The sequence below is a fragment of the Stenella coeruleoalba genome (genome assembly GCF_951394435.1).
Source record: "Stenella coeruleoalba genome assembly, chromosome: 6".
NCBI classification, from domain to species: domain Eukaryota; kingdom Metazoa; phylum Chordata; class Mammalia; order Artiodactyla; family Delphinidae; genus Stenella; species Stenella coeruleoalba.
In genome coordinates this window covers 73,926,360-73,953,962 of record NC_137151.1, presented here as the reverse complement: position 1 = coordinate 73,953,962, position 27,603 = coordinate 73,926,360, and the positions used below count along the sequence as shown (strand labels likewise).

Here is a 27,603-nt window from a genome sequence, read left to right as displayed (position 1 = left end):
TGTTTGTTCTTTAATTCTTCTAGGTCTTTGTTAAACATTTCTTGCATCTTCTCGATCTTTGCCTCCATTCTTTTTCCGAGGTCCTGGATCATCTTCACTGTCATTATTCTGAATTCTTTTTCTGGAAGGTTGCCTATCTCCACTTCATTTAGTTGTTTTTCTGGGGTTTTATCTTGTTCCTTCATCTGGTACATAGCCCTCTGCCTTTTCATCTTGTCTATCTTTCTGTGAATGTGCTTTTTGTTCCACAGGCTGCAGGATTATAGTTCTTCCTGCTTCTGCTGTCTGCCCTCTGGTGGATGAGGCTATCTAAGAGGCTTGTGCAAGTTTCCTGATGGGAGGGACTGGTGGTGGGTAGAGCTGACTGTAGCTCTGGTGGGCAGAACTCAGTAGAACTTTAATCTGCCTGACTGCTGATGGGAGGGGCTGGGTTCCCTCCCTGTTGGTTGTTTGGCCTGAGGCAACCCAACACTGGAGCCTACCTGGGCTCTTTGGTGGGGCTAATGACAGACTCTGGGAGGGCTCACGCCAAGGAATACTTCCCAGAAGTTCTGCTGCCAGTGTCCTTGTCCCCACATTGACCCACAGCCACCCCCCGCCTCTGCAGGAGACCCTCCAACACTAGCAGGTAGGTCTGGTTCAGTCTTCCCTGGGTTCACTGCTCCTTCCCCTGGGTCCCGATGCACACACTACTTTGTGTGTGCCTCCAAGAGTGGAGTCTCTGTTTCCCCCAGTCCTGTCGAAGTCCTGCATTCAAATCCCACTAGACTTCAAAGTCTGATTCTCAAGGAATTCCTCCTCCCGTTGCCGGGCCCCCAGGTTGGGAAGCCTGACATGGGGCTCAGAACCTTCACTCCAGTGGGTGGACTTCTGTGGGATAAGTGTTCTCCAGTCTGTGAGTCACCCACCCAGCAGTTATGGGATTTGATTTTACTGTGATTGCACCCCTCCTACCATCTCATTGTGGCTTCTCCTTTGTCTTTGGATGTGGGGTATCTTTTTTGGTGAGTTCCAGTGTCTTCCTGTCGATGATTGTCCAGCAGCTAGTTGTAATTCTGGTGTTCTCACAAGAGGGAGTGAGAGCACCTCCTTCTACTCTGCCATCTTGGTTCCTACTCGCTAGTTTTATTATTATTTATTATTACTCCTACTTTGAAAAAAGCCAAATATATCTAGGATGCCCAAATTTCATGACTCTTTCCATTTTAAAAATTTTCTTTTTTGCTGAGACCTTCCAGTTCTTGCCTACTGGTAACAAAATAATAGAGATTTTTCTTCATCCTTTAAGGGTGTCTCTTTTAGACTTTATGGAATGTTCATCTTCTCAGGTCTGTTTTTGATGGGTCTTTCTGCCTAACCACTATACATATTTCCCTCACTTCCTGTCTCAGTAGGTAACCACAATCTCAGATCAAACCCTTTATGATGACTGTTTCTCAGGACAGTCTTCTTCTCATTTGACTGAACATGTCAAAACCTTATCTTTGCTTCCATAGCATGACAGGCAAATGGTTAAAAAGAATATAACTAAAATTGTAAATTTTCAAACATTATAACCCATCTATAAGCTGGATTTTTCTAGAATCATGTTTCCTTCTTAAAAATGAAATTATATAAGATCAGATGTGGCATGCCCAAAAGAAAAGTATAATGTTATTTAGATAAATATAAAATTAGTCACTAATATAGTCAATATTGTGTTTGCAGGTAAATAAAAATATCCACTTGTTCCAGTGATTTAAAGATCCTTTTCCTTTCACGTTACAGATCTAAAAGTGTCTTGGTACAGCAAAGACAAGAAAATCAAGCCATCTCGGTTCTTTAAAATGACTCAGTTTGAAGACACTTACCAGCTGGAAATTGCTGAAGCTTTTCCAGAAGATGAAGGAGTTTATACTTTTGTTGCTAGTAATGTTGTAGGTCAAGTATCAAGCACAGCCACTTTGAGACTGGAAGGTACAGTAAAACAACTTTAAGTACCACATTTAAATATGGATCTAATCTCACAATGTCAGTAACAAATCACTAAGGATTTCAAGTAAATCATCGTTGGTCCTACCATTCTCTTAATGTGACTAATTGTTTCCATGTTATATGTGATGTTCTCGCTTTTCAGTTACCCCTTCTCATTATGAATCACAAACCATCATTTTTTATTTTGCCCTGCTTTGTCTCCATAGAATTTTGTAATGTGTTGCTCTCATCATCAGCTTTCATGCTTCCTGATCAGCATGTATCAGAATGGGGAGAAATATGCTAAAGAACTAGATAGATCTGTTTTCTCATCTGACTAGGATGCAAATTCTAAAAAAAATGTTTTTAAATCTAAGAGTGTTACCATCCCACCATTGTACTGACACAATTCTGATTTCACAGAAGCTACAGTGGGTGATTTCAGGTCTGTACACCAGCTGGATGTGTTTACTGTCATTCAAAGAATGCCTGAGGGTTGAGGGGCTCCACTGTAAGATGGTTTAACATCTCTGTTACTTGGGGCTCTTCAGCTGCAATCAGAAACACTTCCTCAGTATCGGGGTGGGGGGCACTTTGATTCAAAATGAGATAGTATTTTTATAGATTCAGGCTGTTTTTCCTGAGCTAAATTAGTCTCTGTAATTTTAAGCATATACAAATACATAAAGAGTTAGGGCAACTTTTGCTTTTTTCCTTGATTTTAAACACTTATTATAATAACCAGAGGTTTTCTTAATAATCAGTGTAGTGTGGTTCACAAAAAAGAAAAGCTGGTTTGACAACCAGAGGGAAAAAAATAACAACAGAAGACAAGAATACCTAAACTGAATTGCATACTCCACGACTGCCTTCATGCACAATGTAGTGAAGTTCCTTAGACTAGTTATGTCTCAGCATGTTTGTCTGGAAAATGGAAGGGAACTTGTGTGACTTTGAATCAATGTGTGTATGTAGTGACATACGTTGACAAGGCATCAGGATTGGTCTGGATTCTAGTTCACCACTGAAATTTACAACAGATCTGTAGACAACTCCCAGTAAGTTCTGGTTTCAGTGCAGGGTAAGACATTAAAGGTTGGCATGCTTCTTTTCAGGATTTAGCAAACTTGAAGAAGTTACATCAGACTCTCAATGGCATGTCTCTTCGTCAGTTTCATTTAAGAAGGAGCCCCTTGGCCAAAAGCCCATCTTCATCCAGCCTCTGTCAAGCCTCAGGGTGCACAGCGGGGAGACAGTCAGATTCCATGCCAGGGTTTCTGGCATTCCCAAGCCAGAAATCCAGTGGTTGCATAACCAGCAACCAATTCTACCAACAAAAGATGTAGTTTTCCATTTTGAGGAGTCCACAGGCATGGCTTTAATGCTTATAGTTGATGCTTACTCAGAGCATGCCGGCCAGTACTCTTGCAAAGCAGCCAATAGCGCTGGGGAAGCCATTTGTGCAGCTATACTCACAGTGACTCCAAAAGGTAAAGAAAGCCTGGCTTGCTTCAAAGACTTTGATCTGCTGCATCCCTCCTACTCCCACTGTTACTAATGAGAGTCTCTGCTGTGTGTCTTGGTGCATATTGTGGTCGGTCCATAATTTATTAACAAAGTAACACCCAGGTGCCCCTAAGTCCTCAATTATATTTTAACCAGTGTACTTTAAATCTCACTGAAGTACGTGTTCTGGGCATTACACTAGTTATTATTTGGTTAGGCATCAACTTTGCTTGACATTTTTACTTTTCTAAACAGCATCTCATCATTGCATCATTAATGATTTATTTGCTACATATTTTTGATAAAGTATATGGTGGAGGGAGGACAAATGATATCCCGAATAGAGTCAGAAAAAAAGAGGGAGCGGCTATGTCATTCTGGATAGCTGCAATGACAACAAAAAGAAGGAAGCAGATACTGTATGGCATCCGCATGAGCCTTCATCATCCATCCATCACTGGATCACTGGGAATGAATTTTCTTTTGTGTCACCCTGACATCCTGGAGCACACTGCATCTGGCATGCTGCTTCCAAGTAACAGTGACGTCTTTCATCTTCATCTTCCGTGCCATTTTATGTTACTAACCTAGCCAGGTGACAAAGCTTAGATCCTAATGTTCTTTTCTTTTTCTTGTCACTTGATCGTACAGTGCAAGCCCTAGCTAGGCAAAGTTCTGGGAAAAATGTAAGAGAGTCCACCAAGTCCCAGACAGTGGCAGATTCCTGTTTCACAAAGCAGGAGAGCAAAATATCCCAAAGCGAAATTAAGTCATTTCAAGGATCATCATATGAATATGAATTTCAGGTTTTTGAAGGTGTATCTCAAAGTTCCGCCCACACAGCTACATCCATTCGAGATGTAGAGTTGCACCATACTGCATCCCTTTCACAAATTGCAGAAAGCACTGAGTTATCTGAGAAATGTGCTGAAGAGCCAGTGGATGAAGCACCAAGGATTCTCCTGCATCTTCAGGACCTCTGTGTAAAGTGGGGCGACACGGCTCAATTCCTCTGTGTTTCAGAAGAACCTTCCGTTGACGTAACCTGGACTCATGAAGGTGTAAAGATAGAGGAATCTAAGAGAGTGAAGCAGTCACAAAATGGCAATGCTCAGTTACTTACCATATGTAATGTTCAGCTGATAGACCAAGGATTGTACAGCTGCGTTGTCCACAATGAGTACGGAGAGAAGACAACATCAGCAGTACTAAGAGTAGAAGGTGGTTATTTGCTATTTAGCTCTGACTTGCTTCATTTCATCCTCATCGCTTTATGCAGCTTTTCCATCATGCAGATTGAATCAATGAATATATTAAATAGAATACCCTTAAATTAGCACTCTATTCATAAATGACTTATGAAAGTCAGCCAAGTCGTTGGCCAAACTTAAGAACATGTAACTTTCCAGTCTAGATTCAAGGAAGTTTAACTTTCACATCTGAGTTCAGGAAGTCAAGGTTTGTTTCGTATGTGCTCTTTTTTCTAATACTTACCAAATGTGCCACCTAGGAAGTGTACCAAAGAAGGTTCAGATGTTAGAGTTCATCAAGTGTTTATTGAGTATTTATTATTGTGCCTGGCACTGTCTGGACCAAAATTAGTAGTCTTTAGATATTTCTCAATAAATGCTGCTGCTTTATAGTCTCAGATCCTCCCAGAATTGTAGAATTATCTCACAGCAAGATCATTATTTTTGTTGTTATTGTGCTTGATTCACCACTGTGTCTAGAAGGGGCACAAATTTGGGCAAATTTGGGCAAAGGTTAACTTCTTCCTTCCTTCCATGGACTTTCTTCTTGGATGCTAATAAAATGAGAAAAGTATTCTTCAGGTACTAGAAGCCTGTGCTGTGTGTCTGCAGCAAAGGACCTTCACTGAATCCCATGGAGGGAAGCTGGTGGAAGAAGTTTAGGCATCTCCAGGGGTCTGTGGAGAGCTGCGGCCTCTAGCTCTTCCCTGATCTGGCCATATTATTGTTGAGGCGTCAGAGATGAATGGGGGCAATACAGTGCTGTGTGCACGGCCATCTCTGCAGTGAATTTTGAGATAGATTCATTAATTCACTTAATGTATCTGCAATCCTCACTCACCAAAAGGAGGATTTGTTTTTTCTTAATCTGACATTTTGGTCTATAGCTATTTCTGATTAATTTTCAAAGCCTAAGAAAGGGATAGCTCAAGAACTGAGGTCTAATTATGCAAATTAGGTAGAAAATTCCACCATCCAGAAAGTTGACCCTCAGTTTCACCATAGCTGCTGGCTAGCACAGTAATCACACAAGAAACTGTCTATCTGGAGGCGTTGTCTACAAGTCACGTAGGTGACAACTGTGACGGTTTCCGCAGCAAGATAATTGGGAGCTGGTGTGTTGTGGAGGTGGGAGAAATGTAGGTCTTTCAACTCGCTTCCTAAAGAACCTAGTGCCCTAGGACAGTGCTTCATCATCATGTTCCCAGAGTGGATTTGAGCTGGACATTTTTGCCTCAGGATTTCCAGTTCACTCAGTTCCAACAATTCTATTATTAAAATGTTCTTGGTGCGTGAGCATTTTTTTTTTCCCTTGGGAAATCCAGACTGCCTTACTGAAGAAAGTTAAAAGAGAAGCCACTTTTCAGTGTTTGAAGAGTGAAGGATCAGGCACAGTTATCTAATTATCTAATATAGGCCAGTCTTTATCTGTTCCTCTTCGATTTGGGCCTAATAATTTTACATAGGCTAGTTATCCATGAAAATCAGGTAGGAATGTGAACCCCCGTAAGTCTGTTTGAGTAGAGTTCTTATGTGCGTAGTAAGCATAGAGATATCCTAGTTTGGGGACTAATGTGCTGCTTACCCTCTCATCCTAATGACATTCCATCGTCTCTAAATTCCACGTGTGTTTTACTCTTACAAACACAACTAATTTATTCCTTTTCCAAACTTTATTCTTACCTAGCAAAAGAATTGCAAACCAGACCACTTACCAAAATTACCCTTGGTTCAGACACTAAAAGTATTAAAACACTCAAAGAGTCCAAAATTAAAACAACCCGTGAAGTAAAGAGAGCATCGTCAAAGAAAACATCAAGTTTGTCAGTAACTTCATGCCAAAGACCACAAGGAACTGAGAAGCCAGGGCGGCAAGCACACTGACTTGTGTCACACAGACGGGAGAATGAGAGTGTTACCTGAGCACCTGCTTTCTCTGAAGCCACCCAGAGACGATTGTGTCTAAAGGCTGTGACTTTTCCTTATGTAATAAAAGTAATTTTGAGTTGAAGACTCTTTGTTCTGCTCTTTAACATATAATTGGACTTTACGTGAAGTTTTAAAGGTGGTTCAAATCAAAGGAGTGTTTACTAGCAGAAAACTCAATTCTGCAGGGAAATCTGAGAATGGCCCTCAGTTAAAAGTGGCAAGTTAGAAAATGCATGTTCCTTCTAAATGTGATTTCATCTCCTAGCAAGTAGTCAGTCAACAAGACATTAAAAAAGAAATATTCCTTTTGTTTGTGGATTGCTTTTCTCAGTGCATGTAAAAGGCATGGGGAATTGTGGAAGTAAAAGTGGAAATTTCATAGAGAACCTAAAATAAAAATGTTTTAAAATCTTTCATCATTGTCATGTACTTTATCAGCTCATTGATCTGTTTGGCATGGATTTTGGGGGTGCATTTGGGGGATGTAGTTTTCTATTATAGTAAAGAGAAAATTGTAATTGTATGAATCATGAATTGAGGCAGAAAATACATGGAATTAATCATGAAAATCTCTTGTTTTTGCATTCTAGCTCCTGAATCAATGTTGCATGAGCAGATTGAGATGGAGATGAAAGGTATGGTTATATTGAATATGAGATTTAAGTAGAAATTCTGAAGGATTAATAGAATCCTTGAGCTGCCTTCTGTTAGTAGTATTGAGAAAAATGACATAGATGTACAAATATATCTCTTACAGTATATATTACTGTGTTGCATGCCTGGTTTAGTATGCTGATAGTTACATGCATTTCACAGTAATTTGTTTTATGGTAATTTAAAATCTTATATTTAAAATTTATCAGCCATAATCAACTTCATGTTTGCAGCCATTTTCAAAAGCGTGTATTAGAAAAGGTTGTCATCTTAATGCATGAAATCATGAACTAGAAGTTTGTTTTCAAAATCACTGTGAATTAAATTGAACAAGAGACAATAACCTAGCTGTCATTCTCAGAATGCAACATCATGAATGAATTATCATTGAGATGCTTTTTTATTTAGGGTGTGTGAAAATGTTACATTCTCATTCTGGTTTACACTTCATGCACATACATCATTTTAACATTGATATGTCTCTTACACTGGCTTGCAGATAGCTGCCTTATGTGATCCTTATTGCCTGCTTTTCTTTGCATAACATCGTGACTTTATGGCTGTATTAGTTCGAATAAACGCCTTCTCATTTTATTTTATTTTATTTTATTTTAGCTAATCATTTATGGTTATAGTTCTCGTATATATATCTTAAATAGTTAATTCTCCAAAAATACAATAATTTAATCTATAATCAAAAGGATCAGAAAGGGCGTTTATTCCACTCTCTGCAAGTCAGGTAAGATTTTCCTCTTAGCCATCAAAAGGACAGTTTTCCTGCTCTCAAAACAAATACGCACAGGAACATGTTATTTTGAAATTCATTTTTGCTTGTTCAAGAAGAAATTTCAGCAGTTTGAAGAAAAGACCAGACAACGAACGATTTTCGTGTCAGAATCTTTTAAACAGAGCATGGTGTTGCGTTTATTCGAACAAATATGGTGAGTGAAATTTTTTATGGATTTGTGAGAATCTGTAGCATGCACTTTATTTCATTTCCTATTTTGCAATTTCATTTATTTTCAACTTTTTCAAATACTATGGAAAATAGTAAAATGCTTTATAATTGAACTTTTTTTCAGAATTGTTCTCTGAGGAAGCATCTGAACATTCAGAAAGAGATACCCGTGTTGCCTTCTCAGATTCTGAAGACATAGATCACAGCTCCATGGCTGCTAAAAGATATGCAAGTAGAATATCATCTACAAGCTCCTGGCCCAAATATTTCAAGCCGTGTTTTACCCAAAAGCTTATGTTTAAATATGTTTTCGAGGGTGAACCTGTTGTTTTTACATGTAGATTAATTGCCTGTCCAACTCCAGAAATGACTTGGTTTCATAACAATCGACCTATCCCAACAGGTCTTCGACGGGTCATAAAAACAAAGAGTGATTTACATCATCACTCTTCCAGCTTAGAGGTTAAAAGGGTCCAAGACAGAGATACTGGAAGTTATAGATTATTAGCAATTAATAGTGAAGGGTCTGCTGAGTCAACTGCATCGTTGCTTGTTATTGAAAAAGGGCAAGATGAGAAATATTTAGAATTTCTGAAAAGGGCAGAACAGACACATGGAAATATGGAGGCTTTAGCTGAAAGGAGAGAAGATAGATTAAAGGTTGACCTGAGGTTTACTGGCTCTCCCTTTAACAAGAAACAAGACGCGGAACAACAGGGAATCATGCGAACTATACACTTTAAGACAGTAAGTCCTGGCAGGAAAACAGATTTAATGTATGATGAAGAATATTTAGAAAGTAAATCTGACACAAGGGGATGGCTTAATGTAGGTGAAAGTTTCCTGGATGAGGAGACCAAAATGAAGTTGCAGCATTTACGGGAGGCTAGAAAAATGTTAATGGAGAAAAAGAAATTATCTTTGTTAGATATGTCATCTGAAATAAGTTCAAGAACTTTGAGAAGTGAAGACAGTGATAAAGACGTTCTGTTCTCTCGAGAGGAAATAAAAAGCGGGTCTGTATCTGATCTAGCTGACAATAGGGATAAGGTAGATAATTCAACTGAGGGTATTGTCCAAGATCCACAGGTCCTTCCTAATCTAATGGATCAAAATGTAGAATCTGGAGAACCTCCCACAAGCTTTCAAACTACTGTTGATGAGGAAATTCTCCAGACTGAAATGAGAATGAGCCAAGAGGCATTCCTAAGAGAAAGTCTATCAAGGGACCATTTATATGGTAGGATTCTAGTAAATGAGAATATCCAAGCAAGAGAACAACTTGAAAAACTTATGACCCAAACGGAAATTGTAGAGTCATCTAAAGATATCACAAATGTAAGTAAGAATGAGGAAATATATGAGACCCCTGAAAAGGTGTCTCAAGTTACTATACCATACACCAGTGAATCTTTTGGTGCAGTTGTAAATATTCAAGAAAGTGAAGCATTAGATATTGACCAAATAAGAAAAGATGATTTGAGAGAATTTCAACACTCCACTTCCACAAAAGTCGATGAATTCAAAACTGAACAGGAAGAAAAAACCACAAGATTTTTCGAAAATTCTTTCCAGAAACATCCACAACGTTGCCCACCTTCATTTCTTCAAGAAATTGAACCTCAAGAAGTTTATGAAGGTGATAGCTGTGAATTTGTGTGTCATTTTCAAGGATATCCTCAACCCATAGTGACATGGTATAACAATGATGTACCAATCCCATGTAATCGAGGCTTTATCACTCAGACTTTCAAAAACTATTCAACGTTAACCTTTTCTTCTGTCCATCCTCAAAATGAAGGTTTCATTACCTGTGTGCTGTTTAACCAATACGGAACAGTAAAAACAACTGGTGTACTTAAAGTGAAGTCAAAACAAAGGCATGATGTCGAAGCACATAGGGTCCCAGTGTTGCATGACTACACTGATGAAGAAGAGGAGCTGACATTGGTGTTTGACCAAGCAAAAGGCGTTCCTCCATCTCTGAGACAGGAAGGCCAAACAAATCTCCATATGTTAAAAGCTAACCCACCAGTTCCTCCCTCTGCAGACATAGAACTTCTTTCCTTTCCTGTAGAAATTCAGATAACGGCAGCTACTCCTACCCCAGAACAGGATAAAGAGTCAAGAGAGTTGTTTCAACTGGAGGAGTTGGAACCTAAAGCAACACCTCAAGATGAGGCTACTCGGTCACCAAAGCACAAATTTATATTTTCATCTGATATTACTAACGAGCCGCCAGAAGTGTTGCAAGAAATGCCAAAGCATGCCAGTTGTAGAGAAGGGGATTCCATAGTCCTTGAATGTTCACTGTCTGGTGAGCCTAAACCAGCTGTGACATGGTTCCACAATGGAGTCCTTTTAAAGCAGAACAAGAAGTTCCAGTTTGAAGAAGTTAATTGTAGCCACAGGTTATATATTAATGATGTTAATTCTCAAGATTCTGGAAAATATGAATGTGTTGCTGAAAACAGTTCAGGAATGGTTGAGAGTGTTTCAGATCTAACAGTGGAACCTGTCACTCACAGGGAATATAGTCAATTAGAAAATATGGGTGGAATTTATGCCAAATATTCCAAAGATCAACACATTCAGGGAGAATCTGTAAGGGCACACTTTCATGATTATCCAACCGGTCCTTTTACTCCCCAATCCAATATAAAAGAATATTCTGTAAGAGGATATTTTCAAAGCCTTGAGACAATTGAACAGATAGACCAGAAAGTCCAGGTTTCTTGCACATCTTCTAGAGAAAAACTGCCCATATTTATGCAGGGTGCTTCTACATCCATAACAATCAACAAGCCTCTCCGAGCTGAACTCATACAATGTCAGGATGAAGAGAAAGAGGAACATGTAAATGAAAAATCAAAGTTACACCAAGCAGAGGGGACTGTCTATCCATCTGTTGATGATTTCAGTGAAGTCAAAATTAGGAAAGAGGTAAGAAACGATTTGGGGAAACTTGGTGGACCAGAAAGGGAAAACGTGCAAGAATATGCCCAAAGTGACTATTTATCAAATATCCACTCTGAGAGAACTTCTGATGGTTACAATACAAAAGAATCGTCCATCATTGTATACGAAGAACCCTTTGGGGAAGGGAGATACTACCCAGGAAAAAAGGTGAGGCATAGAATCATTGCATTTGAAAAGTTACAACATATAGAAAAAGGCGTTCTAGAAAAAAGACCTACCAAGAAATCATTTGTGAATCCTCCTCAAAAGAAGCTTGATGACAAAGACTTTCCCTTAAAGCAAAGAAAATCAAGATCAAGTAACCTAAACACAAATATGCATCAGGCAGAGGAAATGCCTCCAAACACTGAACAAGATTCATCTAACATTGTAATGAATTTAAAGCTGCTTTCTTCTCAAACTCGTAAGGTACTTAAAGTACAAGAGAGGGAACAACAGAAGGAAGTAGGTCTTATAGATCAATCTGCAGTTGCTGAAAGGGCTGAACATGAAGCACCTATTACATTTGACCTAAAGCAATTTCATGCTCAAATAGAAAATGCGGATGTAAGATTTCAGGAAGTTAGACTAGATAGTGACCAATCAGAAGAAGCTTATTTTCAAACCCAGCATCCTGCTTCTGAAACAACCGAGGCTGAGAGTATTGTATTTGATCTGAAGCAAATGTATTCTCATTTAGGAGACCCAGCTAAGGAGTTTCAAGAGCAAGAAACTAGGCAACAGCAGGAAACACCATATAAAGAGGAAGTTCCTAGCACTGAAACATTACAATCTGATACACAGAATACCTCTCAAAGCGCACAAAGTAACATATTTACCAATCCAGAGATTTCTTCCAGTAAGGAGTTTTTAGATAGGACTGTGAGGGAGAAAAGTGGTAGTGATGAAAATGCCTCTTATTTGGAAAAACATAAGCAGGAACAAAATTTAGAAATTTTAAATACTGATATTTCTCTTAAAACTATTTCTGAAGAGATCCATAGTGAACCGTGTGCCCTACTTTCAACCTCATCCACAGATGTAGGAAAAACTGATATTTCTGAGAAAAATGGGGATAGGAGTTTCATTTCACATGTGAAAAAAGCAAGTGAGGAAAAGCTTATAGAGGTTTGTAAAAAGGAGGAGGAGCATTCTTTGGAACCAGAGTTGGAGTCATTTCAAAAGCAAGATGGAGGGACACAGGGATATACTGCTGGAATTTTGGGAGACCACATAAGAGAGGTTCAGGAAGCAGACACATGCCGCAGAAAAATTTCCCTGAGTCAGCACTTTCCATTCTTAATGACTGAGGAACAACGGAATCCAAATGATCAAATAAGTGAGAAAATGGATGCTCCTGGAAAAGAAAAATGTTATGAAGAAATTCAAGTTCAGAATGAAACTTCTTTCTCCAGTACTGAAAAAGAAAATATAGAAACTTGTTTTTCTGAAAACCCTCCTAAGTTGGATGAGGCACATACAACGGAGGTAATGGAATGTGAGACCTCCCTAACACAGTACTTACTGGCTGCTGGAAAGCATGAAGTCCCTGAGACTGCAGACACCAAGCACAAGGCAGATCTTGTCCACAGTGAATCAGTCACATCAATGGAGGTTGAAGAAGTAACTTTCAGCACTGTGTATGAGTACTACAACCAACAACAGGAATCACTGGGACGCCCATTTTCTCCTGAATCTGATATTTCAATTGATGTGGGAAGTACAAGCAGTGAAGCACTCTCTGAGCTAGATCAGTTTTATACCCCACCATCCTCTGTTGAACATCTTGAAACTCCAAAGTCTCCTGATTTGTATCTTACTCCTGTAGACACAGCTAAAAAATCCTCAACAAATTTAGGAGGTAAGACTATTGAAAGGACCACACCTTTAGAGGAAGCTACTGAAAGGTACTCAACACCTTCCGAAGGCAAGGTAGCAGAAAGGTGTTCTACACCCTCAGGAGAGACCCTGGAGAGATACTCCACACCTCCAGGAGACACCCTGGAGAGATACTCCACACCTCCAGGAGAGACCCTAGAGAGATACTCCACACCTCCAGGAGACACCCTGGAGAGATATTCCACACCTCCAGGAGAGACCCTGGAGAGATACTCCACACCTCCGGGAGACACCCTGGAGAGATATTCCACACCTCCAGGAGAGACCTTAGAGAGGTATTCCACGCCCTCAGGGGAGACACTAGAGAGATATTCTAGACCTTTAGGAGGAGAAACTGTTGAAAGATATTCTGTTCCTACTGGAGGACCAAACCCCACTGCAATCTTTAAAAGGTGCCCATCAAAACTAGAAAGGGAGGACAGTCCATCAAGTGAACATTTCCACACACCTACAGAAGAGAGAAGCTCAGCTTATGAATTATGGCGTTCTGATTCCTTTGGCACGCCCAATGAAGCCATTGAACCAAAAGACAATGAAATGCCTCCATCTTTTATTGAACCTCTGACCAAAAGGAAGATCTATGAAAACACAACCTTGGGCTTCATTGTTGAAGTTGAGGGCCTTCCAGTTCCTGGTGTGAAATGGTATCGAAATAAATCTTTGCTAGAGCCAGATGAAAGAATCAAAATAGAAAGGGTGGGTAATGTGTGTTCTTTGGAAATTGCTAACATTCAAAAAGGAGAGGGAGGCGAGTACATGTGCCATGCTGTAAACATCATAGGGGAAGCAAAGAGCTTTGCACATGTAGACATTGTGCCCCCAAAAGAGAGAGCAGTGGCCCTTCCACCTCCAGTAACACATCAGCATGTCATGGAGTTCGATTTGGAAAACACTGGGTCATCAAGAACACCTTCTCCTCAAGAAATTGTCCTGGAAGTTGAATTAAGTGAAAAAGATGTTAAAGAATTTGAGAAGCAAGTGAAAATAGTCACAGTTCCTGAATTTACTCCTGATCATAAAAGCATGGTTGTGAGTCTGGATGTTCTCCCATTGAATTTAGCAGATCCAAGTATGGCTTCAAGGGAGGAAGAAGACAAAGATTTAAAAATTGACTTAGAAGTATTTGAAATGCCTCCTCGCTTTATAATGCCTATTTGTGATTTTAGAATTCCAGAAAACTCAGACGCTGTGTTCAAATGTTCAGTCATAGGCATCCCAACTCCTGAAGTGAAATGGTATAAAGAATATATGTGTATTGAGCCAGATGACGCTAAATATGTGATTAGTGAGGAGAAGGGAAGTCACACCCTTAAGATTCGCAACGTCTGTCTTTCCGATAGTGCAACGTACCGGTGCAGAGCTGTGAATTATGTAGGGGAGGCTATCTGTCGGGGATTCCTCACCATGGGAGATTCCGAAATGTTGGCTCTGCTGTCAAAGAAAAGTAAAGTGACATTGAGCAGTGTGAAGGAAGAATTAGTCTTAAGGAGCAAATATTCAGACAGCTTTTTTGAATTTCAGGTGGAGGAAGGGCCTCCCAGGTTTATCAAAGGTATTTCTGACTGTTCAGCACCGTTAGGGACAGCAGCTTATTTCCAGTGTTTAGTCCGTGGCTCTCCGAGGCCCACGGTTTACTGGTACAAAGATGGGAGATTGGTGCAAGGAACAAGGTTCAGTGCCGAGGAAAGTGGCATAGGGTTCCACAACCTGTTCATAACGAGCTTAGTGAAGGAGGACGAAGGTGAGTACAGGTGTGTAGCTACGAACAAATCGGGCATGGCTGAGGCCTGTGCAGTGCTCACCCTAATTTAAAGCTCCTCATGCAAGGTGTTAGTGTCCCCGTAATGATGAGAATGGACTTGAATGCTTTCACACTTTCCAGATTATATAGTTCTAATAAATCTCCAAATACATCTACTCTATTTGAACAAATTACATTGAAAAACCCCAGGGAAAACAGTTTCTCTATGTGGAAATCTCATGTTTGTAATACATGTAAATATTCTATTATCTAAACTGTGGAATTATCACCTGTGTCAATTCTGCTGTGAATCATCAAACACTATTAAACATCTCCTTGGCTACCTAATCGTTGGTACTTCTACTTTACCCTCCTTCTACTCCATAAAGTCCTTCAGCAGAATGCATTCTCTTTTAGCAGATAAACTGTGTATGTCAAGTAAAATGTGAAATGGAAGACCATATCAGATGACCACACAGACAAATTGGTAAGGTAAAATCTCTCTGCTCTAAGTCATTTTGGAAACGATAACTCTTTTGCACCCAAATACATGCTTATTTATTCAGACTTAGAACAAACCAAGCAGCAACAGAAACTAGCTTTGCCCAATTGGTAACTAACTCTATAATCTGTTTTACCTTGCAATCTTCATATTTATTTTTAGCTCTTTAAAAAATATTTTCATTATTAATATCCCTCTTCTTAAGTGAGGGACCAATGGCGATCTCTTGGTGGGTAGAGTTCACCTAGACATTTGCAGAATATGCAAATAAATCTTTCCACTTTTGGGACTACCTCATTTTCTCAATTTCTGAGATAGCATTAAGTGTAAAATGCAGCATTAATTTGATACTGGACTGGGGTTGGGACAAGAAACTACTATATTACATTTATATATAAATTTTAAACTGCAGTATAATTTCAGAATCTTTAATATTAGAAAAAGATGGTGGGACATCTCTAGTATTGAAGCAATATGGTAATTTGTATTTCAGATTATATACAAATAACAAGATAATTAGCTTTCCTGTCCTTTTCTCTGAATTTTATTTTTAAAACTAGAAATTAATAAGCATTCAAATTTAAGATGCATAAACATATATGTTTCTAAAGTGGCTGTTTTTGTTTTTCAAAATTATAATTATAGTAAGTTCACAAAATCCTTAACGTACCTGTGTGCCACTGTGAACTAAATCTTCTCATATAAGCTGTAATAAACATAAAGAAACTTAGTTTTTTCTTACCTGAAAACGAAGGGTTAGACCAAAAGACCACAGAGGTGATTGTTCAACTATGATTCTGTGTCATCCCAGTGGTAACTTTTCTTAATATAATTCGGAATACATTTCAGTTTTGCAACAGATGACAAGAGGAATAATAGAATATAGTAATTTGATTGTGAGACTTCTCTTCCTCCAACTCTGTAAATTACTCACTGTCATCTAATGGCTATTTTCTCCCCTGCATTGAGCAATTTTTACATAACATGATCATATTAAATACATTAATTTTACTTTAATTCTAAAACATTAATCATTTAATTTAAATTTAATTTTCAAGAGAATCCATATATCCAATCATGTTTATTATGCTTCTTTCATCTGTCAAATTTTTTATTCCCACAATGGGACTTCCCTAAAAGCCTTTCAAATTAAAGAAGAAACTGGGAGAATGTGTAGGATATAGACAGACCAGTCAGGCTTACACCCCACCCACCCCACCCCCCGAAAGAACATTCGCTTTGCTTTCTTTGAGTCACCATAACTTATCAAGATAGATACACTATTGTGAAACAATCATTTCTGTTTCAACCAGTGAGCAGATAATATCTGTGATCATAATTATAGATATGATATATATCTATATACCACATCATAATATATATTATTATATATTATTATATATTATATATTATATGTATATAATATAATATATATAATATATATATCATATATCACATCATAAATCCCTGAAATAAAATTAATTCTATAGTTTAGGGACTTAAGGATTTATTCTACTCTGAGTCACATAATGGATGTTTAAATAAATTAGAAATTCAGGTCATGACAAACATGATAAGCACACTTTACCCAAACATTATACAGCATAACAATAGTTCAAACCTGTTCTTAAAAAAAAGAAAGAAAAGAAAAAAAAGTTTTAATGCCATACTGGATTGGCAGTAAGGGCTGAAAACTATACTTTTATGCTTATAAAAAGGTGGGCTTTATTTGATTTTGCTCATTAGAATTCTGTTAGTCTTAAATTCATGGCACTTGAGAATATTCAGAATAAAAGTGACTGAATAAAGAAAAATAAGCCTTGCCCACCCTTGGCTTACTTATTAATTGTTGTAGATAATTAAATGGAATTTTTTATTTTCTGACTCAACAGCATATAACTTAAAAGCCTGAAATATGATTTTCTCTGATGCTGGATAAAGAATTCATTGTTTTATGCATAGTAGAGTTTAAACATAATTATTAGCTACTATTACTACATGTATTTTAAACTACACCTTTCATGTTTCAGGACTCTTGAATTTCATCTGGTATCTTTCATATAGTTAATATACCATGTTTAGAAGAAAGGAAAAACAATTGAAAATATTTCAACACGTTAGTGAGTAGGGGTATTTTTGCTATACTGACATTCACTCCCTTTACAGATATTTTGGGAGTTCAAGTGAAAAGGGAAAGCTGACATGAGTGATACATTATAGATTAAATGTTAAGTGGTCACCATTAGTATGTGAAATTAATCAATGTTTTTACAGCTTACTAACTGAAATAATAATAACTGAGTTTGTATTCTACATGCTATAGGTAAGTTTTACCAGTATATTTATATAAGCCAACAGCTACTGGAGTCCTGCCTTTTACTGCTAATACATTTGAATTAAAGCATAAGACTATTCCACGTGATGCAAGTAAACTAATACAATAGTAAAACTGCTCTAGGTAAGGTAATAAAACTATTATTAACCAGAGCTGTTCTATTTACCTAAAAATTTAATGAAAAGCTAATTCCTTGTTATCAAATTACGTCTTTCATCCTGTCCATGATACTGTTTAAAGAGTATCTGTTATTCACTGTTTGTTTTCCTGTTCAATAATACTGTGTAGGTATTTCTCATGCAATAAACTATAATTAAATTTTTAATGTTGGAGTTTTCTCTCATTTCTGATTCTCCCATTTTCTTAACATAAGCCTCATTATAAAAGCTTTGTTGAAGTAATAGGGCAATTTACACAGGCAAAGGAAGGCTTGCATTTCTAGTAACTGAAAACAGTTATAAGCAGTAACTAGAACATAGATGTTTTAGTTTGAAAATAAACAGTCTTCAATTTGACAATGAAGATCACTCTTAAACTCAAGAAAATTCTATATGTAAATAACAATTCTGGATCTTTTTAGAAATTTATTTAAATGATCCTGAATTCTTTTTTAATTAATTAATATTTAGTGGAATTTTTATTTAAAAGTTGTGTTTTAAAGAAAAACATTTGGATCCTGAATTATTTGATTAGCAATATTTAGCCAGCCAGCAGTTTCTCAAACTTTAGAATTGGGACTGTATCACAAAGGAAAACTCATAAGAACATCTTTAAAATGTATAAACTCTAACACAAATGAAATGGACTGAAAGTTGCACCAGTACAGTATTTATAATCATATAATATAATAAGCTAAGGTTAAAATTTTAGAAATGTGCCTTTTGATAAATTAATCTCAAGATAATCTAATGATTTCAGGAATAAAACAGAAGGCGGCCATCAATTGGTGCATAATTCTTTGATGACTTCTTTGTTTGTTTTAGTAAAATAATAATCATTTTTCCCCATACAGAGTTTTCTAGTTCTCTTCTGTCTGCTGAGGAAGAAGGACCTCAAACCTCTAGCTCTGGCCTTCAGTTATCTAATAGAAATGAAACACTGGAACTTTTGTCTGAACCTCCAGTTCATTCAACTAAATTCGATTCCAAAAAGGAAGGCAGTGTCCCAGTTTTCATCAAAGAAGTGTCAAATGCTGAAATAAGCATAGGGGATGTGGCTAAGTTGTCTGTTACTGTCACTGGTATTCCCAAGCCTCAAATTCAGTGGTTCTTTAATGGAGTAATGTTAACCCCTTCAGCTGACTACAAATTTGTTTTTGACGGTAATGATCACAGCTTGATCATTCTGTTCACCAAATTAGAGGATGAGGGAGAGTATACATGTATTGCCAGTAATGAATATGGACAGGCAATATGTAGTGCCTATCTGAAAATAAATTCCAAAGGAGAGGGGCTCCAAGAACCAGAATCAGCAGAAGAGAAATCTCTGGAAAAGCTCGAAGGTCCTTGTCCTCCTTACTTCCTTAAGGAGTTAAAACCAATTCACTGTGCACAGGGGCTCCCTGCCATCTTTGAGTACACGGTGCTTGGAGAGCCTGCACCCACTGTTTCGTGGTGCAAGGAAAACAAGCAGCTTTGCACCAATGTTTATTACACTATCATTCATAATCCTGATGGTTCCGGGACATTCATCGTCAATGACCCTCAGAAAGAAGATAGTGGTTTCTATGTCTGTAAAGCGGAGAATGTGTGGGGTGAATCCACGTGTACCGCAGAGCTGCTCGTGCTTCTGGAAGACACACACATGACTGATGCCCCCTGTAAAGCAACGTCCACACCAGAGGCTCCTGAAGATTTTCCCCAGACGTCGTTAACGGTCCCTTCAGTTGAGGCACTTGACTCAGAACAGGAGACTGCAGCTTTTGTAAAGGACACCATTTTGAAAGCTGCTTTAATTGCAGAAGGAAAACAGCAGCTTTCTTACGAGCATATTGTTAAAACCAATGAACTGAGCAGTCAAGTTACTTTCATAGCTGAGCAACTGCAATCCACAGTCATGTTACAGCAGGATATGCCCACTCCTGAAAGCATCAGTGAACTTCTTTCCATCAGTGACACTATTCATGTCCAGCCTATCAAGGAACCACCTCCCAATGTACAGCTGCAGATTGTCCAGTCCCAGGACACCCTCCCCAAAGAAGATATTCTAATGTATCAAGAGCCTGAATTACAGGTGGTTCTACCAGATACTGAAAAAATCTTCCCAAGTGCCATGTCCATAGAGGAAATTAGTTCATTAACAGTTGAGTCTCTGCAAACTTTATTAGCTGAACCTGAAGGGAGTTATCCACAGTCATCAATAGAAGAAATGCCAGCCCATTCATATCCAACCTCTGTGGCTGAGGAAGTACTTTTACCAAAAGAAAAGATAGTATCCGCAGTGGACGAAGAGCAGAGAGTGATCCTTCAAGAGCAAGAGGTGCAAAATGCCCTCATCCTGAATCAGAGCTTAGCTGAGGGACACGTGGAAAGTTTCCAGGGTCCTGACATCATGATCTCCCGGGTCCCTTCAGAACACACGTGCACAGAAGGTGAAATCTTAATGGAAAGTGTGGATCAACTGGACAGTGCAAAGCAAGATTTCGCAGCCAGCGTTGAGGAAGGCAAGTCCTTAAGGTTTCCGTTGGCAGGTGAGGAAAAGCAGGTACTGCTCAAGGAAGAGCGTCTTGACAGCTTGGCAATGCCCCCGAACCAAACCACTAAGTATAAAAAAGAGCCCATGGCAATAAATGGTGTGCAGGAGGTGCAGGGAAGTGACCTGCTTTCTAAGGAAAGTTTGCTTTCTGCTATTCCTGAAGAGCAGCGGTTAAACCTGAAAACTCAGATCCGCAGGGCTTTGCAAGCAGCAGTGGCCAGCGAGCAGCTGAGTCTTTTCTCTGAATGGTTAAGAAACATTGAACAGGTAGAGGTCAAGGCCATAGACTTCACCCAAGAGCCCAACTGCATTATGTGCACCTATTTTATTACTTCAGTGAAGTCTCTAACAGAAGAATTAGCCATCACTATTGAAGGCATTGATCCTCAAATGGCTAACTTGAAAACTGAACTTAAGGAGGCTTTGTGCTCTATAATATGTGAGGAAATGAACATCTTAACAGCTGAGGAACCTGGAATTCAGAAAGGAGCCACAATAGACTTGCAGGAAGAAATGGATTCTTTTTCTGATCCACAGAAGGTTGAAGCAATCACCGAACCAGAGGTTGAATCTAAATATCTTGTCTTAAAGGAAGAGATAAGTTATTTTAAGATGGAAAGTCAGGTCAAAGCTGTGGGTGCCACAACTGCTTCCGCTGCTGTCTCTGATGAAAAACTGGATGAGATACCAAAACCATCAGAGGAAAAAGAGAAATCCTCTAAAGGTGGTACTGAGAAGGCTCGTACAGTAGAGATACGGGAGGCTGAGGGTAGCTCACTCAGAGAGGGTGGTCCTGATGTACAGACGCCCTTGGTGGACGTGATTGCCAAGGAAGGTGACACCGTAAGCCTCGCGTCATCCATAACAAATGCCAAAGAGGTGAATTGGTATTTTGAGAGTAAACTTGTGCCTTCAGATGAAAAGTTCAAGTGTTTACAAGATCAAAATACATATATGCTAGTGATCGACAAAGTAAATAGAGAAGAACATCAAGGGGAATATACGTGTGAGGCCTTGAATGATGACGGAAAAACAGCAACTTCAGCAAAACTCACTGTAGTCAAAAGAGGTTGGATTTTAAGGATTCAGTGAATCAAGTTCTAACATTCACTGGGTTGTAATGATTTAGGTTTCCTCACTGAATTTTCACTTATCTGCCATTGCCAGAATGCAGTTTATTTAGAGTAAGAATGAAATCACAGACATAATCATGGTTATTAACTTTCCCCTTTTCCCTTACTGCCTTACTGGGTGGTATGTTATATATACACTACTACTTATTTTTAAAATGAGACGTATTTCCATATATTTCATAATACTGATAAATGCTTTTTTAGTCTCATTCTATATGAAAATACTTTAATGATATGTAATAAAAAGCTGTCAGTGAATACCTAGTTACCCTGAAATCACCAGTCTCATCCTTAAATTCAAAATAACCATGATTAATTGTCTATTTGTGTTTCTTGTTTCGATTATCTTTTTTGCTATTGTTTCACTTCATCACTTTATTTAGTAGATCATGTTTTTTTCACATTATTCGCAGTGTTCCTAGTCAGCATGGTATATTTAAAGAATATATCATATTGTTATGCATGTAGCCAAGAGCATCACATCAATTTAATCATTTTTTCACAATTCACTGAAAAGTAGTAATTGAATATGTTGAAAGCTGCTTGCTGTCTTCTTTTGCCTTCAGTGATCTTCCTCATTTTCCAGTCACTTGTCTTAAACTGCTGCAATCCACTTCACTAATTTCAACTGTTTCACTCCATTAACAGCAACAAAGTTTAGAAGGAAAAGAAAAATGTGGGGTACCTGAGAAGGAGGTGTGCTAATGGGCTCTGCTTCCCTTTGCAGCTGCCCCAGTGATCAGGAGGAGAATTGAGCCCCAGGAAGTAGCCCTGGGCCACCTCGCCAAATTCACCTGTGAGATCCACAGCGCTCCCAATGTCCGCTTCCAGTGGTTCAAAGCTGGCCGAGAAATCTGTGAGAGTGACAAGTGTTCTATTCGGTCTGCAAATTATGTCACCACCCTGGAAATCCTGAGAACCCAGGTTGTTGACTGTGGCGAGTACACCTGCAAAGCTTCCAACGAGTATGGCAGTGCCAGCTGCACAGCCACACTGACTGTGACAGGTAAATGCCATACACTGACACAGATGTTATTCCATTTCATATTATCGCCTATTTTACTTTTTGTAGAGGTGCAGGAGATACTTGTCCTACCAACTGGAGAGACCGGTAGCCAAGATGGTAACACAGTGGCTAGGTAGTGCAGAGCCTATGAGAGACAAGAAGTCATTGTTTACAGTCACATTTCTAAAAACAGCTAAAGAAAAAAAATTTTTATTTCAAGAGCAATGTGAAGGAATCACACAAGCAGTGGCTCCTCATAGTTTGGTTTGGGTTTTGGTTTTGTTCTGTTCTTTTTATTAAATGGTCTGGCTTGACCTCTAGCATAAAAAATTTCAGGACAGTTTGGTGCTACTAAAAAGTAAATGATGTCTGAATGTGTGTAATAATTTGGACCCAGTTAACCAATTAAGAACAGAATTACAAAATGAAAAAAGCCAAAGCATAAGACTAAAGTCAAACAAATCCTAATAAGAGACAGGGAGCTAGTACAGAATTACAAACTAGGATTCTCACCCTAAGCTTTATTACTAATTGAAAAATATGAGTAACTACACAAATATTCTGTTCTCCATTTCCTGAGGAAACACAGGATGACTGTCAAGTAGGTAACACTCATCAGGAGTTTGAATTCCCTCATTAGCAAAAAAAAAAAAAATAACTCTTTCCTACCTCTTTCTCTCACTCTTTCTTTCTCTTTTGCTTTCTTCCTACAAAGGGAAAATGTGAGTATGAACTTATGAACTATGGTTTAGGGTGAGAAGTAGCAATGACTTGTGCTGTTGACAGAAACATGCACGAAATGCCAGGGTGAGGCTGTCCCTTTGTCTTTTTCTTTTTGAAGTATAGTTGGTTTACAGTATTACCTTGGTCATCTTTTTCAATGACAGCATGGAGGGGAAGGGTAAATGCAGCATGCATCTTTGACTTGAAAAAGCCAGGGTTTCCTGTAGCTTCCTCTCCTCTACAACTCTTTTATATCAGAAACTCCACACCCCCAGGCCCATGGTGACCCATTCAGTGGATTTCACTTTGTGATCAGAGTCTCCGTACTGCCAAGTGCATGGCATTATTCTTAATGACACTTCGGGAAATTTCTTTACCCAAAATAGGCCGGTTCAGTAATGGGACTAACACTTGAGCTTCAAATCACAAGAGGAAAGAAGAAAGAGGAGGATTTTTTTTTTTTAATCAGAAAGAGAGGTTCCTAAATGTTTGCTTCCAAATGCAGAATGGACATGGGAAATTACTGCTATAAATATTTTTACAAGTTTGGAGTGATTTAGTGGATACATTTAAAGTTGAGCCATTTAAGGATTTGCTAGTGGTCATCGACATGAGGGTTAGAGAGACTTTATAAAACTACTGAAACTTTTTATTACTTAATATCCCTACTCTTCAGAAAAGTCAAGTACGTTTTCTTTATCTTCCTCATACAGTCTTCTAATTTGCAGAATTAACGTACCAGCTGAATTGCTTATCAGATAATTCGAACAACTAATCAGCTCATAAAATGGACAAAGCTTTAGCAATAGTGAGTCAATGTTGTGAAATAAAGGAACATTTGTTCTTTCCTTTGATAGAGACATTTAAAGTGCTGTCTTGCTCCTCTATAAAAAAAACTCTCATCCCTTTCCTTTGACACATCTTTTCACCTTCATACATTACCCTACTTTGAGTAATGTCTCATGTCTATCTAAAGCTATTACTCATCTTTTTTCTTTCTTGGAATATGTAATTACAGCAAGAGCTTTGTAGGGACAAAATATAACACTGAAAACTTTTCTTTTACAGAGGCATATCCACCAGCCTTTCTCTCCAGACCTAAGTCCATAACAACTTTTGTGGGTAAGGCAGCCAAGTTCCTCTGCACAGTGACAGGGACTCCAGTGATTGAAACCATTTGGCAGAAAGACGGCGTGGCCCTCTCACCTTCCCCTAACTGCAGGATTTCAGATACAGACAACAAACACATTTTAGAAATCTCAAATCTTACAATTCAAGATAGAGGAGTTTACTCCTGTAAGGCTTCTAACAAGTTTGGAGCCGATACTTGCCAAGCTGAGTTGGTCATAATCGACAAACCACATTTCATTAAAGAGCTAGAGCCTGTGCAATCAGCTGTCAATAAGAAGGTACACCTTGAGTGCCAAGCAGATGAAGACAGAAAAGTCACAGTTACATGGAGTAAAAACGGGCAAAAGCTCCCCCCTGGGAAAGATTATAAGATCTGTTTTGAAGATAAAATAGCATCCCTCGAGATCCCTCTGGCCAAACTAAAAGATACAGGAACGTATGTTTGCACAGCTTCCAATGAGGCTGGAAGCAGCTCCTCTTCAGCGACAGTAACTATCAGAGGTAAGAAGTGTGTGAATAATATTTCCACTCCCTTCTCTCATTTTGTGATTAAAATAATTTCATCCAAGCAGCCTCTTTGGTTTGGGGAAATCCTGGCATTGTTTGATTTTATTGTTTCAGTCTTCTTCACAATGCACTTATTCTTGTTTGTTTAAAACTGTCTGCCATTAACAAAGCTTGCTTAAAACTTCTTCTAAGAACTTCGAGTGTCTAGGCAATCCTTAACTATCTTCTTGCATAAAATTGCTCTTTGTATAAGTAGAATTTGGTTGGTTTTGTTTTTGTTTGTTTGTTTGTTTGTTTTAAACAAGAGTCTGGGAAAATGTTGGAATCATAGAAACATGGAAAGCTATTGAGTACACCACAGCCTTTTCAGAAATTTCAAGAAGACATTTTATGTGTGTTATGTGTCTCTTTGTTGTATGATGTCTACTTTTCTTTTGTGTAGTTTATGATTCAGATATCTTTTCCCTTCTCATTTTTGTTAACTTCATGTAGAGCCACCATCCTTTGTGAAGAAGGTGGATCCCTCTTATTTAATGATCCCAGGTGAATCAGCACGCCTCCACTGCAAGCTGAAAGGCTCACCTGTGATCCAGGTTACTTGGTTTAAAAATAACAAAGAACTTACTGAGAGTAACACAATCAGAATGTCTTTTGTAAATTCTGAGGCTGTCCTTGATATTACGGACGTAAAAGTTGAAGACAGTGGGAATTACTCGTGTGAAGCAGTGAATGACGTTGGCAGTGACAGCTGCAGTGCCGAAATGGTTATCAAAGGTGTGTTTACTCTGTCGTAGTCCATTGTTTTCCTGAGAAAATATTTTCTTTTCAATTGCTTGTAACACATGCTTTATACAATGCTTTCATGCTTTTGTAGAACCTCCTTCTTTCATCAAAACTCTCGAGCCTGCAGATATAGTGAGAGGAACAAATGCCCTCCTTCACTGTGAAATCTCAGGCACTGGACCATTTGAAATTCGCTGGTTCAAGGATAAGAAGCAAATTCGAAGTAGTAAAAAGTACAGGTTGTTTTCTCAGAAATCTGTCGTGTCCCTGGAGATCTTTTCGTTTAATAGCGCGGACGTTGGTGAATATGAGTGTGTGGTTGCTAATGAAGTTGGGAAGTGTGGCTGCCTTGCAACCCACTTATTAAAAGGTTAGTGCTTGAAAAACTGGTATCTCTTCAATAAATTGTCAAAATAGCTTTCTTAAACCAAGGAAGGAAAACTGGTACTTTCTTTTCTTCTCCTAATCTTTGAAAATATTTTTTTTGCCTTTGGTTTGACCTGGGACCCTGGGGGAAATCCAGTCTTTATCTTGAGACCAGTATAAATATTTAATCTCTGATAACAAAAGTGAACTACATAATAAGCGATTTTGTCAGCTGATAACCGTTTATCTTCCTTGCTTCTTTCTCTTGGATGGAATTGTAATTCCTCTTGAATTTAGTTTCTTCTTCTAATTAACCAACACTATGGAATAGATAAATGTAATCTAGATAAAGTTCTTAAATGCATATGGTGTTGAAGTGTTTGGGAATTAAGAAATTTTGGGTGCTCTCTTTCTTTAATTAGAACCACCAATCTTTGTAAAGAAAGTAGATGATTTTACTGCGCTAGCAGGACAAACGGTTACCTTACAAGCTGCTGTGAAAGGGTCAGAACCCATTTCTGTCACATGGATGAAAGGACAGAAGATCATTAAAGAAGATGGAAAAATCAAAATGAGCTTTGCCAATGGTGTTGCAGTCTTGATAATCCCTGATGTGCAGATTAGTTTTGCTGACAAATACACATGCCTGGCTGAAAATGAAGCTGGAAGCCAAACGTCTGTTGGGGAACTAATAGTTAAAGGTTCGTGTAAGAACGTTTTAACTTGGAGTTGATATTTCCTTTTAAAATGAAACCTTACTACACACTTCAGAATTCCAACTATTTAATACTCTTGTAGAACCTGCTAAAATCGTTGAGAGGGCAGAACTGATCCAGGTGACGGCAGGAGACCCAGCCACGCTGGAGTATACAGTCACGGGTACCCCAGAGCTCAAGCCCAAATGGTACAAAGACGGGAGACCTTTGATTGCCAGTAAAAAGTATCGAATAAGTTTTAAAAACAATGTTGCCCAACTCAAGTTTTATTCCGCCGAACTGCATGATAGCGGCCAATACACATTTGAGATTTCCAACGAAGTGGGCAGCAGCTCCTGTGAGACAACTTTCACTGTCTTAGGTTAGTATCTTTAGAAACCTGTGCTTCCATATTCCTCTGAAACCCAACAAACAACCAAAACTAAAATCACTGAGCACTGTTCCACATTGTTCTTTCTTCTCTTCTTGTGCTGTGAACAGATCGAGACATTGCTCCATTTTTTACCAAACCCCTACGCAACGTGGACAGTGTGGTTAGTGGGACCTGCAGGCTGGACTGCAAAATCGCTGGCTCCCTCCCCATGAGGGTGTCCTGGTTTAAGGATGGTAAAGAAATAGCTTCCTCTGACAGATACAGAATAGCATTTGTGGAAGGCACAGCCTCTCTGGAGATAAGCAGAATAGACATGAATGATGCAGGGAATTTCACCTGTCGAGCCACAAATTCCATGGGAAGCAAAGACTGCAGCGGAGCCCTGATTGTGCAAGGTTGGCTGGAAACTGTGCCTTTCATTCTTACGTAGACGATGTTCAAATTAAGCCTTCTTCCCTTCAGTCGCGCCTCTTAACTCTTTGAAAT

General features: G+C 38.6%; 3 protein-coding genes across 3 annotated transcripts in view; all 3 read left to right on the top strand.

Annotated features, from left to right (window-relative positions):
* Positions 1 to 27,603, top strand: part of TTN (titin) — a 283,020-nt gene that overhangs the window by 53,198 nt on the left and 202,219 nt on the right. The window contains exons 42-50 of the mRNA XM_079924045.1: positions 1,768 to 1,956; positions 7,229 to 7,273; positions 22,240 to 22,518; positions 24,310 to 24,873; positions 25,372 to 25,653; positions 25,754 to 26,032; positions 26,451 to 26,729; positions 26,827 to 27,105; positions 27,225 to 27,512. Of these exons, the coding sequence (XP_079780171.1) occupies positions 1,768 to 1,956; positions 7,229 to 7,273; positions 22,240 to 22,518; positions 24,310 to 24,873; positions 25,372 to 25,653; positions 25,754 to 26,032; positions 26,451 to 26,729; positions 26,827 to 27,105; positions 27,225 to 27,512 (2,484 nt within the window). The remainder of the gene's footprint in view (positions 1 to 1,767; positions 1,957 to 7,228; positions 7,274 to 22,239; positions 22,519 to 24,309; positions 24,874 to 25,371; positions 25,654 to 25,753; positions 26,033 to 26,450; positions 26,730 to 26,826; positions 27,106 to 27,224; positions 27,513 to 27,603) is intronic.
* LOC307188352 (uncharacterized protein) lies at positions 8,461 to 14,919 on the top strand (the record flags this gene model as incomplete). Its single annotated transcript, XM_079925356.1, has 1 exon — positions 8,461 to 14,919. The coding sequence occupies one exon, from the start codon at positions 8,461 to 8,463 to the stop codon at positions 14,917 to 14,919; it is 6,459 nt and encodes a 2,152-aa protein (XP_079781482.1).
* On the top strand, positions 15,566 to 21,471 carry LOC307188350 (titin-like; the record flags this gene model as incomplete). The annotated part of the gene is made up of 2 exons (XM_079925353.1): positions 15,566 to 15,579; positions 18,669 to 21,471. The coding sequence occupies 2 exons, from the start codon at positions 15,566 to 15,568 to the stop codon at positions 21,469 to 21,471; spliced, it is 2,817 nt and encodes a 938-aa protein (XP_079781479.1).